The following is a 15545-nucleotide window of genomic DNA, read 5'->3' as shown; positions in this document are numbered from 1 at the left end:
CCGCGCCCGGGGCGCTCTCTTCCGTGCGGCCCCAGCTCGAGGGCACGCGACCAGGCGCCCCCTCGCCGCCCTCGAGGGCGGTCCGCCTCCAGGTGCCCCCAAAGGACGGGTGAGCACGGTCTCCGGGACTCGGAAAAACTCGATGGGAGCAAAGAGCGCCGTGGTCACCCTCTGAGCAGCTGACGGGCTCCACTCGCTGGTCTGCAGACGAGCCCGCCAAGCGTCTACACCTCGGCACCGCCGCGAGGGCTCTCGGAGGATGACCGTCCGCTGCCGCCACCACCACCTCAAGTTCCCTCGGAAGTCCCGTGGACTCCATTGGAACGGGTAGAACTGCCCCTTGGGGGTTCCCCAGATTGTGACTGTGGCCTAAAAAGTCGAACTCCGTCTTTCTCCCCGGAGCAGCACTTAACCAGGACTCCTGACAATTACTGTGGGAAACCCCAAAGCCAACAGGACCAAGTGCAACCGTTCTCTGGGATTTCTGAGACGGCAGCAGGCTGCACCATGTGTCTCTGAACTCCAGCCTGACGATTAGCAGCACAGCACTTAATGCACGTTGCCACCTGAGACCCCTCTTACAGACCACTGGAAAATACACAAAGCATTCAAATGTCTTCCCGTGATGACGGAGAGTTGGGCGATACTGGCAACTTGTCCCTTACAGGAATAACTCCCCTGGGAGTAGGTGGGGGGCGGGGCGATCATGGGACTGAGGTTGAGTGGTGCTCATCAGCCAATGAGGGAGAGTTGCCTGTCTGGTCATAGCCCTGCACACCTGCAAGTGAGCACCTGACAATATCCTGGGCCAATGACAAGCGAGTGCAAGGGCAGCATGCATATGTAATCGTACAGATCATATCACTACAGAGATGTCCCCAAAGCCAGGCAGCTGGCAGTGTCCTTTGTTGTGACTTGAGTTCATCGTAAAATGATGGCAGGTCGGTTCTAGCCAGACACCTTGAAAGGAAAGGCTGGTGATCTACTTCGGAAAGATCGGCCATTAAAACCTTACATTCTGGTTGGTCAAAATCCAAAACCAAACTCTAAACGCACTGTTGTGGGGGCAGTTCTGACTTATGGCAACTCTATAGGAGAGGTTAGAGCTGCTCCTGTGAGTTTCTGAGCCTGTACCTCATCTTGCCCTGAAGGAGCAGCTGGTGGTCTTGACCTGCTGACTTTGAGGTTAGCAGCCTAACAGGTAGCTAACACACCTTCAGGGCTCCTTTGGTGGTCTGGTCAGATGTGGTCTAAAAAAATGAGTCATGCTCCTATTCTGACATGCATCTGAAAGCCTGTAGCACAGATTGGCACATAGGTTCCCAAACTTATTTGGCCTACCACCCTCTTTTCAGGGGGAAAAAAAGCTGGGGGGGAGGGGAGAGGCTCAGTGTCAGCCTGGCAATGAAAAACATGTGTGCTATACCCCAGAACCCAGGATCAAGTGTGGGTGTTGCTTTTGCAGAGTCCTGGCTTTTGGCCAGCACCCCCCTGGGAGCAGCGTCGCCCACTTTGGGAAACACCAGCTAGCACTGCCTGTCTTAGCAATTGTCCAATACACTCGGGCTTTATTTGCATAACCAGTGCCCAGATGTTGGCTGGGACAGAATGGAAATGCCTACTCTTAAGCAATTGCTCTCTGCAGCTGGGAGAGAGTCACTCCACTAAAACAGATTTTCTCAGACAAGGGCACAGTCACAGGTGCTGGGGCTACTATTCAATTCACTAAGGACCCCTGGTGGGGCAGGGACTTCAACTTTGGGCTGTGCACTTCAAGCTCAGTGGTTCAGAATCAGCAGGGGCTCCAAAGGAGAGCGATTAGGTTGTCTGCTCCCATAAAGATTTCCAGTCTCCGAAACCCTAGGGAGTAATTCTACTGTCTTATAGGTTTGCTATGAATCAGATTCAAATCCATGGCAGTGGGTTTGGGAAGGTATCCAACCAACTATAGTTGCAAAGCCGCTGAAGGGCTTTGTGCGGAGGAGGAGGAGGCGTGGCCTGGCCCACACTGGCTGCACACAGCAGGTTGCCCTAGGGCCTTTCCGGATGCTGCTTTCTTGTATAGCCCTTGCTTAGGGCTGCTGTCATGGAAAGACCAGGAAGGGATGGCTTCACCAGAATTGTCTAGCAGTGCGAATTCAGCAAGGGTGGGGAGACCTTTTGTCCACACTGTGGCCCTGCAGCATCACCTCCCACCCTGCCCATCTCCATCTTCAGACTCCCCACACACACACCAGGAGCACCCCTTGTTATGCTCCCCCTATCTCCAGGCAGCAAACTCCAGAGCTTAGACTGAATTCCATCTGGTAGAAGGTAGAACCCAAGGATGCAAGGAAGGACAGAACGGAGGAGCTGGCCTGAGTTGATGGCACAAGACCCAACTCCAAAGGACTGCCATCACAAAAGATCACAAAACCTGATGGGGAGAGGGTTGTAGAAAACAGAATTGCTTCTCTTTCTGTCCTAGAGGCTAGAAGTCTGATTACTTCAGAGACTTTGCAAGAGAAATTTTTCACAGTACAATGGATTTATCTTTTAATATGGCGTTTCTGGTCCAGAGTTTATAATCCTTTTCCCCCCTGCCCCGCAAATGGTTAGGATACACCATGCCTTGTGATTGGTCTATTTTACATTCTTTGCAGGAATTGGTCAGATTACTATGCAAACAGAGTGCATGAAATCATCCGATAAGGATTAAATTACTTTGCAAGGTCTGATCAGTTTGTGGCCTGGCTGGGAGGGCTGTGCCTTGAAATGAAATATAAACACTCATCTCTGAGAGACTGGAATACACAGAAGTCAAATTCAGTACATTTATGTACTGATCTACGATAGAGAAGCTCAATATCAGCAGCTAAAACCAGGTCCGGGACTGCCTGTGGAACAGACCATCAATTGCTCCTATGTAAGTTCAGGTCGAAGCTGAAGAAAATCCAAACAAGTCCACTGGAGTCCAAATAGGACCTTGACGATATCCCACCTGAATTTCGGGAACACCTCAAGAACAGATTTGAAGCATTGAACACTAACGACAGAAGACCTGATGCGCTGTGGGATGCCATCAAGAACATCATTCATGAAGAAAGCAATGGTCATTAAAAAGACAGGAAAGAAAGATCAAAGTGGATGTCAGAAGACTCTTAAAAACTTGCCCTCATTTGTCGAGTAACTAAAGGAAATAGAAGAAAGGATGAAGTAAAAGAATGAAACAGAAAGTTAACAAGGGTAGCTGGCGAAGACAAAGTCAAGCAGTATACTGACATAGAGCAGTTGAGTGCCATGGGAGTTGGACAGGGCCGGCAGCTGGTATCAGAAATGGTGAAAACATTGGAAAATGGAGCTGTGTCTTCGCTCCACCTCATAGGCACCGGCCAGGGGTGATCCCGGTTCTCTCCCCTCTGCAGGAATCTGGACTGAATCTGGTGTTAGAATCCTCTCTCCTGGTTTCCAGTGGTTGCCAACAATCCTTGGCATCTGCCCCATCATCACACAGTATCTGCCCCTCTGTGTGGGGCAGTCTCCCAGTCTGGCCTTGTTTGTGATAAGACGTTGCTCCCAAGGGATTAAGATGAAGACCCGCCCGACTCTGGTATGACTCAGTCAATTTAACAGATATCGACAAAGAAAAACCCTATTTTCCAAAACAAGATCATATTAGCTGGTTTCGAAGTTAGTACTTCAACATCTCTTTCTTGGGGAACGCAATTCAATCCGCAGTGGCACTGGTATTTTATTGAAGGCAAAATATGTGCTGGTAGGTGGGCTGCTAGACGCGTACTAAGGGGGGGGGGGGCTGAGGACATGGGGCCAGGGCTCACTTCCTATTGCTGTTAATTCCGAAACTTGGCAGCAGCTGAGTGTTAGTAGTGTTGGGTGAGGCATTGGGATTGTCAGGTTACTGGAGGGCTTAGTGGAGACCAGCAAGGGAATGTTTGTCGATTGGGGGTTTTGTTTGTTTTTGCTACCACCAGTTGCTTGTCTGCTGGCCAGGCAGGAGGATGGCTGAATTTAGGTTCTGGTGGTTTTCCTAGTGAGAATGATGCATGGTATGAGGAGGAAGAGCATAGGCCAGGCATCTGGAGCCAGTAGAGCCAGGGGGGTTCAGGTGAGCAGGACAGCACAAACCCCTCACTGTGGTTGGACAATGAGAGTCTATGGATGAAAGTCCCACGTTGTTGTGCTGGTGAATGGAGGGAGGTAACTTATGTCCCAGGAGCCCTGGTGGCACTGTGGTCACGTGTTGGGCTGCATGGTCAGCCCGTTGGAAACCACCCGCAGCTCCAAGGGACAAAAACTGGGCTTTCTACTCCTGTAAATAGTTAGTCTTAGAAACCCACAGGGGATCACCATGAGTCACCAATGACTGACTCAATGGCAGCGAGTTTGGTTTTTGGTTTGGCTTACAATCAACCTGTGTCCCAGTTTACCGGGCACAAACCATTGGAAATCTAATTATTTTATCCCTCTGGGACTACTGCTGTAATACCCACCCATAGCTATCAGAAACTGTTTTCAGAGTAGAAAGCCTCCTCTGTCTCCCTTGGAGAGGCTAGTGATTTTGAACCGATAACCTTTACATCGAGCACATCACAATTAGAACTAAAAAGTGCTCATGGTGCGGTGGCTAAGCACCCTACTACTAACTGAAAGATTGGTTTGAACCCAGGAGTAGCTGCTCAGACGATTTCAGTCTAGGAAATCCTATGGCTCAGTTCTACTCTGTTCACTATGGGGGCCTACAGATGGAAAGCTTCCACAGCACACAATTCTAACCAGCTCCTTGCTCTGCCAACGTGGGTCGGGGAGGACGGTCCTTCCCAGGTTTGAGTTCTCTCCTTTTGTCTTTAGTGCTGCCTGGCTCTACTTCAGGGAAAATTCCATTATCTTTTCATTCCTTTATTCCATGAACTTTTTGAAGCTCCCTTGTATGTCTTTTGTGTTGTGGTTACGTGTTGGGCTGCAATCTACAAGGCCAGCAGCTCAAAACCACCAGCTGGTCCTAGGGAGAAAGAGGAGGCTTTTCACGAGTTACAGTCTTGGAAACTCACAGGAGCAGCTCTACTCTGTCCTATAGAGTCACTGTAAGTCGGCATCGACTTGATGACTGGGAGTTATTGAGTTTGGTTTGTATGTCTTTATATGATATGATTTGTTTCTAGATTATTTTGTTTATCTACTCGGGTGGCACTGTGGGGTAAGCATTGGACTGTAAGTTTGGTGGTTCAAATCCACCCGTCGCTCCTCAGGGTAAAGATGAGAAGGCTTTCTGCTCCCCAAAAGATTTACAGCTTCAGAAACCCTATAGATAGATAGGGTCACGATCAGTCTGATCAGTTCTGTGACACTGTTTGTTTTTTTATTTTATGATCTTTCATTAATATTGTTTTTGACTAGTTCCTGGTACTAATTTTTTAATTCATTTTATTGGGGACTCTTACAGCTCTTTTAATAATCCATACATCCATTGTGTCAAGCACATTTGTATATATGTTGCCTTTATCCTTTTCAAAATATTTTTGCTTTTGGTACTAAGAAAGATGAAGCTGTCTGTTTCAGGAAAGATTTATAGCCTTGGAAACCCCACATAGGGTGGCAGTGAATTGAATATGATTTGATAGCCATGAGGCATTCCGTGGGAGAGAGACTGGGCTTACTCTTCCCATAAAGTTACAGTCTTGGAAACTCATAGGATGGTCAGCTCTACCCTGTCCTATAAGGTCACCATAAATTGGCATCGCTTGAATGGCAGTGACTTTTCTCCTTGTTAGAAAGAGCTGAGAGGAGAATAAAGATTTGCTGGCATAGTGGGTACATGTTGGTCTGTAGTCTGCAAGGTCAGCAATTCAAAACCACCAGTCACTCCCCCAGAAAAAAGATGTGGCTTTCTGCTCCCATAATTAGTTTCCCAAACTCACTTGGCAGTTATACCCTGTCCTGTAGGGTCGCCCTGAGTCCGCATCAGATGGCTGTGGGCTTGATTTTTTTTTTTTTTTGAGATGTGTAAAATACACAACGGAAACGGAAGAGTTGGTAAAGAGTTTAAATATATCATATATATTATTACTATATGATTATGTGAAACTTTTCAATATATGTAATATAAATCGTGTCTTTGGGTTGTGTACGTGGTGAAATAAAACATTTGGGTAAATGGACTACAGAAAATACATTATTAAGACAATTTTCATTAGTTTCTTTTCACGCTCTTAGAAGTGACTGCTGGAACATTTGAAAAACGCACGTGTGGCTCGCATTCTAATCCTATTGGACAGCGGGGCTCTAGACCGGAAAGGTACCAACAGGGAATTACCATCTCTATGCCTCCATTTCCTCATTTTTCAATCAGGGCTCATTCGGACTCGTCCCTACCAGTGCCGGCAAGAGTGCGCCCAGGGCTAATACATCCAGAACTATGGCGCTTGACACTGCGACCAGATGCTGCTGGGCTCAAGGCGCACGGCCCCACGAGAGCGGACTGTCGGCGCCCCGCCCCCCGGCGCCAGGGTCCGCCCCACCCCCCGCCCCTGCTGGCCACGCACGCGCTCCAGGTCTTGGCCACGGAAGGCGGGGCTAGGCCTGAGGGGCACGGGCGCACGCGCCTCCCGGGCCACCCAGCCAATGGAATTGCTCTTTCGGCCTTTCCGCTCCTCAGGCCCTCCCCCTCCGCTCCGCCCCGCCCTGCGGCGCGGCACGCACGGGGCGGGGCGCCAAGGGGCAGGCCGTTGCGGCGAGGCCTGACGGGACCTAGGCGGCGGGAGTCGGGCTTATCTGCCCGTTGGCGGCACCCGGGGAGTCGCGCACGTTGTGTGGGGAACATGGCGGACGCCAACGGTAAGGGCTGCAAGCCGGCTGGCCGCGCGCACCGAAGTGCAGCTAGCTCTGGGGAATGGCGTCGGTGCCCGCGCGCGCGCCCACCGGCACACCGGCCTCTTCGCTCCAGGGCCTCAGGCCGGCCTTGCCGCTCAGCCCGACCCCACATGGCGAGGGCGCGAACCCTAGAGGGCCCTGCGTGGCGCGGTTGTGCTGGCGCCTCTGAGGTGGCGGGATCCCTGGGCCCCTGCACGCCGCCGCCCCCTCCGCGGGTTGGGGGAGTGGGGCGGTGGGAACAAGGGGATAGGAAAGCCGCGGGACCGAATGGGGACATTGTCACCAAGCCCGGAGGCCACGATCCTCTGCTCGGCTGTTCTACGGCTTTAAGCCTCACCACGACCACGTGGTGAACCGGAAGGGAAGCCAACACGTGTGACTGCTCCCCTTCGTTCCCGACCTTGCTGAGAAGTGCTACAGAACTTCTGCCCTAAATCGGTATCCTCCCTGCCCTAAGCCCTGCTTGTGTTCCATTCCAAACTTTGTGGTCTTCGTTTTTTGGAAAATCTCCAAACCCCGCTGTTTTAGTTGTTCAGCTGAAGAAGCATAAGAAGAAAAAGGACCGAAAGTCGCTACCTGAAGAAGATGTAGCTGTAAGTAAATGTCTCGCATAACAAGCTGAAGGCAGTAGTAACCTAAAGGTTTCTGAGACATGTACTGGAATGGGCCATCCTTTATGTCAAGACACCGAGCCTTGCAACCCCCCGCCCCAGCCACCCAGAGCTTTGTATATGAGACCGTTGTTTATTAAATGGTTTCTTGCTGGTCTCAAATGAGCTCCTGAAAGTCCTTTTTCTGTCGTCTGCCCACCAGTCCTCCAGGCTCCTTAAGCATTAGGACCCATCTCTCAGTATTGGCACTTGCAGTTCATGCCTTGTTGACCTTTCCTGCAGAAGCCTGTGGTTAAGTTCTGACCCACAGCCGTCTTACGCTTAACGGAAGGAAGCACTGCCTGGTCCTGTGCCATCCTCACAAATTAGTGTTAGATTAGAGCCCGTTGTTGCAGCCACGGTGGTGTCAGTCCATCTCGTTGAGGGCCTTCCTTTTTTTTTTTTTGCTGCCCCTCCACTGTAGCAGTGTAGTGTCCAAAGTTCAAAGTCAGGCAGAAAATCTAATAGGACGTGTTTTTGTCTTGTCAAAGGAAATACAACATGCTGAGGAATTCCTTATAAAACCTGAATCCAAAGTGGCTCTATTGGACACCTCACAGTGGCCCCTCCTGTTAAAGGTACGTGGCTAAAACCATGAGTCCATCCACAAGCTGCCACACGAGCAGAGACAAAAGATGTGGGATGTGCGCCCCATGAATTAGTCTTTCATTGGCCTGCGAGTTGCTGTCTGCCCTGGAGCTTTCCCATCAGATTTCACTGACAAGCAAAATTGCTTGACATGCCAGATCAAGTCACTGGAGCCTTACTCTTGTGCTGGTCATGTTACTGACCTGTAGCCTCATAGCCACCTTGGGAAACAGTAGACCCACCTGCTCCATGGGCCTAGATCTGAGCAGACAACCTCATCTTTTTCCTGTAGAGCAACTAGTGGGTTTGAACTGCCGGCCTCGCCGTTGGCAACCCTTTGAAACCAGACCCAGGTGGTCCAGGTCAGCTGTGTGACTCTAGACCAGTCATTCCACCTTGTGCTGGGGTCTCTAGACGGGTAGAAATTGGTGTCTGGGGGCAGGTGGGTGCAGAATTTGAATTACGTTGCCCTTTCATTTGACCATTCAATATGAGCATCTGGTCCCGGGTTAGGACGAAAAGTTCCTGGGATACCCATTTGATTGAGAGTTTGACTCAACCAGGAGACCGATCATTTCTGTTGTCTTTGGGGCTGCTGGACTAGGGGCATCCCAGAAGCCAGGAGATAGGAACAGCTGAAGGGAGCGCATGCTGGCCTTGGAGAAACATTGTTGCCTCAAACCTGATTTTTCTGAGAGGGAGGGTCAAGCTTGACCCTGCTTTCTGGGCCACCCTATTCTGTACTGCCTTCAGGAGCCTCCCCTTTCAGAGCAGTGTCTAACACCATCTATGAACAAGCAGATGAATGAGTATGCTTTCCCCCCGATACTTAAGGAAATGTTTTCCAACAGGTGGGGGACCTGAAGGTTGCCTGGTGGTGTTTAATATGCACCAACTACTGCTTCACAAGCTCAGACTGTGGTAATGTGATGGTTGTTCTGTGTATATTGTCATTTTCTAGAATTTCGATAAGCTGAATGTCAGGACAACACACTACACCCCTCTTCCTTCTGGTTCAAACCCTCTGAAGAGGGAAATCGCCGACTACATCAGGTTAGTGTCTGCTCTTTCGTCTCCTGGGGGTGGGGGCTGTTCCTGCAGTGGTTTTCATTTTATTCCTCAGGACAGGTGGTCGGTGAGGTTTTTTTTCTGCCTTCCAGGACAGGTTTCATTAACCTGGACAAGCCCTCCAACCCGTCTTCACATGAAGTAGTGGCTTGGATCCGGCGGATACTTCGTGTAGAGAAAACAGGACACAGTGGGACACTGGACCCCAAGGTGACCGGCTGTCTGATCGTGTGCATCGAGCGAGCCACCCGCCTGGTGAAATCTCAGCAGAGCGCAGGTATGTGCTAGTGGCCCAGGCAAGGAACTGCGGAACTCCCAGTGGTTTTATCCTGCCTAGCTTTGGGGACAGTCTATTAGGAGAAAAGGATCCCTAAAATAGGGTGTTCTCCATGGCACCAGTGCCTGCTGCCCTTGGGCCAGACAGACTCGGGTCCTGCTCTGGCACCTCCCTGCAGGTGTGGGAACAGAAAACTTCGTGGCCACCCCTGACTACTCTTCTGTCATTTCCCAGGCAAAGAGTATGTGGGGATTGTTCGGCTGCACAATGCTATTGAAGGGGGTGCCCAGCTTTCTAGGGTAAGTGCCTTTGCAAGGAGGTCCTTCTTGGCCTGCTTTCCACGGAACTTTCCAGCAATGTCTTCTGGCAAGCTCCTCTCTGCGTGGGTGTTTGCAATCAGCCCTGGGCTACCCACTGTTTTGAGGAGGCAGGAAAATCCTTTCATGTTCATGAGTTCTGATTTGTACACCTTTGTAGGCCCTAGAAACACTGACTGGCGCCCTGTTCCAGCGACCCCCACTCATCGCTGCAGTGAAGCGGCAGCTCCGAGTCCGGACTGTCTACGAGAGCAAGTTGATAGAGTATGATCCCCAGAGGAGATTAGGTGTGCCATTTGGTTTCAGAGTGGGAAACGAGTTTGCAAGTCCAGACTGCCACCCCCGTGGCGTCACCGCCTGTGTTGTGGTCTGGGTTCCCGGGTACAGAAGAGCTCTGTCTCTCCAGCCAGGCTGAGTTTGCTTTGTCTGTCTTAGGGATCTTTTGGGTGAGCTGTGAGGCTGGCACCTACATCCGGACACTGTGTGTGCACCTTGGCTTGTTACTGGGAGTTGGAGGGCAGATGCAGGAGCTCCGCCGGGTTCGTTCTGGTGTGATGAGTGAAAAGGTACACAGCTGGGGGATGGCATCTCACCCCTTGGTAGGACGATGCTCCCTGAAAGGGCAATTCCCAAAGTGTTGAGTTCAGTTCAGGGCTGCTCCCCTGATCTGGTAATTGAACTTTGGGATATCGAAATGGGCCTAGGGTAAATAAGTGGATAGAAAGCATTCCTCTCTATTCATCTCTACCCCAGCCTACAGCACTGTCTGCCGGGTTGAATCCAGGTTAAATCCAACAGGAATGGCTTAAGGGCCTAGAGGCTATACTGAGCTGGGACTTTAGTGGTCTGAGCGCATTCTATGCACGTCGACCTGGTCAGGTCTGATTGGCTGACAGCAGGCACTGACTGCTTTTCAGGATCACATGGTGACGATGCACGATGTCCTGGACGCCCAGTGGCTGTATGATAATCACAAGGATGAGAGCTACCTGCGGCGAGTTGTATACCCGCTGGAAAAGCTGTTAACGTCTCACAAGAGGATGGTTATGAAGGACAGTGCGGTAGGTGTGACCTATGAAGTTGGCTGCTACTTTCCTTTGGGTTCGGTCTTCCTTGCTGTATAAATGGAATGCTGCATTTTGAAAATCCTTTGTTTATACTGGAAGTCTTTATTATTTAAAAAATGATTGAAGCCCTCTCACTTCCTGCCATCCAGTGGTTAAGATGCCAAAGATCGTGTTCATACAAAACTGGAGGATGAGCACATCCTTCCATAGTCACAGAAAATGATGGCCCAGAGCCCTCACTCCCCCACCCAGCAGGAGGCCTGGGTGGCGTTGACGTGCAGAGTAGCCAGGCAGCGGGTGTTTTACTCTTGTGAGTGTGAAAGCAGACAGCAGGGCCCTCGGGAATGAGGTGGAGATGTGTTTTGAAGTCTCCACCTGGGCAGACACGTGTTTTCAGCACGTCCCCAGGGAGTGCTGACGCAGCTGACCAGGTAGGGCCTGGTTTGAGACCTCTGGTCCTCTGCTGTACTGCACAGTGGCCTCACTCTCAGCCCCGTTGGGGTTTGAATCCATTGCTGGTGGGACTGAGATGGCCCGTGCTGTGCTCGACAGGTGAACGCAATTTGCTACGGAGCCAAGATCCTGCTGCCAGGTGTCCTGCGGTACGAGGATGGCATTGAACTCAACCAGGAGATTGTTGTCATCACCACCAAGGGGGAAGCTATCTGTATGGGTAAGTTCTTGAGCTACTACTTGGGTCCAGGGCTACTAGAGTGGTTGCCACCTGGGATTCTTTCGCCCAATAAATTTGCGACCTGGACCAGCCAGTGCTGCCAGAAACACCTCAAATTCTGGGCGTGTGTCATTGTGGATTAATTTGTGGTCAGTGCCTATTCAGAACCCTCCTGTTCCCAATGTTTTCTTGCCCCACAGCATAAAGGAGCTTTGCTCTGTTCCACACCCTCACAGACTCCCACTGCCCGAGTCCATTCTCCCTCGTGGCATTCCCGATAGGAGAGAGGGTTCCCGAGGCTGCCGATCTGCATGCCTCGGAGCAACTGGTGGGTTCTAGCCGCTCAGTGCCTAACCCACAATGCCACCAGGGCTCCTCCAGCTGGGACAGTGGCTCATGGAGATGTCGCCACAGGACACATGGCAGCAGCCATCTTCTCCTGAATGTCTGTCATCTCTTTGTAACTCGGGGAGAACTTGGGTTCAGGGCCCCACACTTGTTCTTGCTTTAGTTAATTTGTGTCATAACGTCTGTATCTAAATTGGGGCTGATGGGCACGGACGGTAAAGTTGGAGTGAGGGCTCGTCCGGTGTCATTCTTCCCCTCCTCTTGTCCCGATGCTGCAGCCATTGCCTTGATGACCACTGCCGTCATCTCCACCTGTGACCATGGCATAGTGGCCAAGATCAAAAGGGTTATCATGGAGCGAGACACTTACCCTCGGAAGTGGGGTCTTGGGCCCAAGGTAAGTGGTGGGGGGAGGGAATGAGTGAGCTATGCGGTGTGGGCCAGAATGTGTCTCCAGAGCTTCGGACTCCATGACCAGGGAAGAGAGAGACCTCATTGCAGACCACAGCATTTCTGTTGGAACGGGACAAGCAGGTGGCCTCACTTGACTTGCCGGGTGGGGGGTGGTGTTTAGGAGTGCAGACAGGTCCTTGGTGACTAGAGGAGTTTGCCAGCACGAAGGGCAGACTAGGTGTGGTGAGACACAGGGTTAGGGCCCAGCAGGGCATGGGCCAAGGCCACCGGCTGACCAGCTGACCTGCCCATTAGGCAACTGAGAAGAAGATGATGATCAAGCAGGGCCTCCTGGACAAGCACGGGAAGGCCACGGCCAGCACGCCCTCGGCATGGGTGCGGGACTACGTGGACTACAGGTGCGGGGCTGGGGCCGGATGGGCAGCATTTACCTTGGGGGAGTAAGCTCTGTGTTGGACTTCGTGTCACCATCTTTCCTGCAGGGACTCCGGGAAGGGGGTGGTTTTGACTAATGTGAAGAAAATCCCACACGCGGCGGCGGCAGCTACTGCTACACCTGGGCAGACCACCAAGGTGAGGGGCCTGCAGAGGTGGCCTTGGCATGGGAACTGCCCTGGGCCAGGCTGCAAGCCACTGCATGCTGTAGGCTCTGGGTGAGAGGTCTCGGAATGTCGGTTAGCCCATTCAGGGTGATGCTGAATAACAAGCTCTTTGATCAGTTCTGGACTGACCCGGCCAGTGGAGGCCTGCTGCCACCTCTGGGATTTCTGGGCTTGAAACTCTTGGAGCTAGATGGGTCCTCAAGCCCTTTTAGTTTAAGGGAGGTTTCCCTACAGCAATGGTTTCCAACCTTCCTAATGCCACAACCCTTTAATATAGTTCCTCATGTTGTGATGACCCCCAACTGTAAAATTATCTTCGTTGCTGCTTCATCACTGTAATTTCAGTACTGTTATGAATCGGGCTACCCCTGCAAAAGGATCATTCGACACACACACACATGCCAAAAAAAGGGGTCACAACCCACAGGTTGAGAACCGCTGCCCTACAGGGTCCTCTGTAAAGTCCTCCCAGAAAACTGCCTCCTGGTGACTCTTCACACTGTAATTTGCTAACGTGCTGATCCTCTCTCTTCCTGTATCATTCAAGACCTAAGTTTCCATCGTTTGTCTTCCCTTTAGCGGAAGCGAGAGAGTGAGACTGAGAGTGACAAAGAGACCCCGCCAGCTGCTCCCCAGCTGCTCAAGAAAGAAAAGAAGAAGAGTAAAAAGGACAAAAAGGCCAAAGCTGCTGCTCCAAGTGAAAGCGAGCTGGGCCAGGTAGTGAGTATAAGCAGCCCCTGCCTTCAGATGGAGGTGGCTCTGGCCCACCCTCAAGGTGGTGGATGGATAGAGGTCCTGTTTGGGAGGGAGGGGGAGAGGACCCAGAGTCGAGAGACGAGCTGGGACTGAGGTTGGTGGGTGCAGAGCCAACAAGTGTGAAGCAAAGGGAGGCTGCATGTGACGGACTTGCCCTTCATGTCACGGTCCCTCTCTTCCTAGGAAAGTGACACAACCAAAAAGAAGAAAAAGAAGAAAGCCAAAGAAGTACCCGCTGCTTTGTGAGATGTGGCCTCGGGGAGAATAACTAAAGCCTTACTGAGAAACCGAATTCCATCAGTGGTTGAGGGCCGGCAGTTGGCAACCCCCTGGAGCCCGCTGCCCATGTTGTCCTGTTTTAAGGGCCTGGGTTTCACTGGTTAGTGGCCAGCAGCCGACTTTCAGATCGGTGACCATCCAGCTGTTTTGTAATTGCTGTTCTGATACAAATCGTATGGTTTGCTCTTTGCCTTCCTGCTTAACTTAAACCTGTGTACCGCTCCTGCTCAGTGAGATGGACCAGAACCCGGAATCACTCCCTAAAGTGTTTAATGCACGTTGTCCACTGCAGCCACCCTTTTCCCAAAGGTCATGAAGATACCAGGTCTCTTTTCTGGTATGGGCCTGGCAAGGAATTTGGGCTGTCTCCAGTGTGCACGGGCAGTGTTGTCCTGGCCCTGCCTGCCCACTTTGTGCGTGTGTGTGTGTGTGTGTGTGTTTCAGTGTCCTCTTGTGTATGGTAGCCCTAGTGTACTTTTGGTGTTGTGTGTGAGCCCATCGTTGTAGCTGCTGTGTCAACCCACCTCATCCAGGGGCTGCTGTTTTTTTCGTTGACCCTCTACCAAGCATGTCCATCTCAAGGGAGTGGTCTGCCATTTTCACAATATGTAAGGTAAAGGCTCCCCATCCTCCCTTCTAGGAGCAGTCTGGCTGTTCTACTTTGGGGACTGATAAGCTTGTTCTTCTATCAGTCTATTCACTCACTGCCGAGTCAATGCTGGCTCACGGTGACATTCCCCGGTGGGTTTCCCAGACTAACTGTTGGCGTGAGTGGAAAGCCATCTCTCCCCCTTGTGGAACCACCACAGGGCCTGAGGCGCACAACACAATTCCAATGCACCAATTTTGCAATCTTTTTCCTTGTTCATTGTCAACTTTAACGTGCATACGTGATGATTAAAAGGCCATTGCTTGGGTCAGGTGCACCCGATTCTCCAACCTGCCATTTGCTTTCCTGTTAAACCCACGGGCAGTGATTGTGGATCAAAGGAAAACTAGATACTTATACACCTTTTGTCTCAGCCTATATGAGTTCCCACAGGCTACACTTGAAATTTGGTTTGGGGGATTTTTTTCTTAGTACTTGTTACTGTTAGTAATCTGTATTCAGTGTGGCAGCATGTAATTTGATGCTATAAATCTGGTTTTCAATGCTGTTATTAGACACCGATAACAGGCAATAGAAAAGACCAACTCATGTTTTCCACCGAAGCTTCAGAGTTTTAAAAGGATGGGAAGGGCACTATTAATTTTTACTTATTAAAGTTGACTTATTTTATAAATATTCCTGGTGTTTTCTCTAATTGATGGCAATGTCAAACTAGCAGAGCAGAAAATGGGGGGAACATTTTCTTAAGTAGAGCTGAACTTGGATCTGCCTTATGTTTTGTTAGCTTCATATTTCTGGTTCCTTTTCTGACCATCTTCTGTTTGGGGCTCTTCCCATTAGCAGCAGAGGGAGGGCTCTGTGGGGTGGGGGGTGTTGTCTGGGCTTTTTTACAGGGACACAGTGAGGTGTAGTTGCTGATGCAGGAATCTGAAGCCCAGGCTGTGACGAGCCAGAGTAGCAATCTCACATGGACCTCTGGGTGCTGTGAAGGATTAAAAAGCTAAGAATGGCTCTGAGGAAGAGGCCAGG

General features: G+C 51.0%; 1 protein-coding gene and 1 non-coding gene across 3 annotated transcripts; both read left to right on the top strand.

Annotated features, from left to right (window-relative positions):
- The first annotated feature begins 6734 nt into the window (after window positions 1-6734).
- On the top strand, window positions 6735-15191 carry DKC1 (dyskerin pseudouridine synthase 1). Of its 2 annotated transcripts, none has more exons than XM_045285496.1 (15): window positions 6735-6831; window positions 7396-7460; window positions 8009-8095; window positions 9067-9158; window positions 9266-9450; window positions 9685-9749; window positions 9928-10054; window positions 10203-10333; window positions 10685-10828; window positions 11387-11507; window positions 12134-12252; window positions 12564-12667; window positions 12752-12842; window positions 13451-13588; window positions 13811-15191. In XM_045285496.1, exons 1-15 carry the CDS (start codon window positions 6816-6818, stop codon window positions 13871-13873), a joined length of 1548 nt encoding a protein of 515 aa, XP_045141431.1. In that variant the 5' UTR covers window positions 6735-6815; the 3' UTR covers window positions 13874-15191. The 2 variants fall into 2 exon arrangements, with proteins under 2 accessions (XP_045141431.1, XP_004717599.1); XM_004717542.2 differs by having other exon boundaries at window positions 13451-13591.
- Window positions 10395-10529, top strand: LOC115873978. Its single transcript, XR_004048734.1, has one exon. It is a non-coding gene; the product is annotated as a small nucleolar RNA SNORA36 family (small nucleolar RNA).
- Window positions 15192-15545: the final 354 nt, after the last annotated feature.

This window comes from Echinops telfairi, unplaced genomic scaffold, assembly GCF_000313985.2.
Source record: "Echinops telfairi isolate 266 unplaced genomic scaffold, ASM31398v2 ScPeMD7_7472;HRSCAF=8510, whole genome shotgun sequence".
NCBI lineage: Eukaryota > Metazoa > Chordata > Mammalia > Afrosoricida > Tenrecidae > Echinops > Echinops telfairi.
This window is presented reverse-complemented; position numbering and strand designations above follow the sequence as displayed.

Excerpts from the sequence above, each read along its gene's own strand:
- DKC1 (XM_004717542.2), top strand. Across the intron at positions 9,159-9,265 it reads GAAATCGCCGACTACATCAG|GACAGGTTTCATTAACCTGG; the intron begins GTTAGTGTCTGC and ends TCTGCCTTCCAG. Across the intron at positions 10,334-10,684 it reads CTGGTGTGATGAGTGAAAAG|GATCACATGGTGACGATGCA; the intron begins GTACACAGCTGG and ends ACTGCTTTTCAG.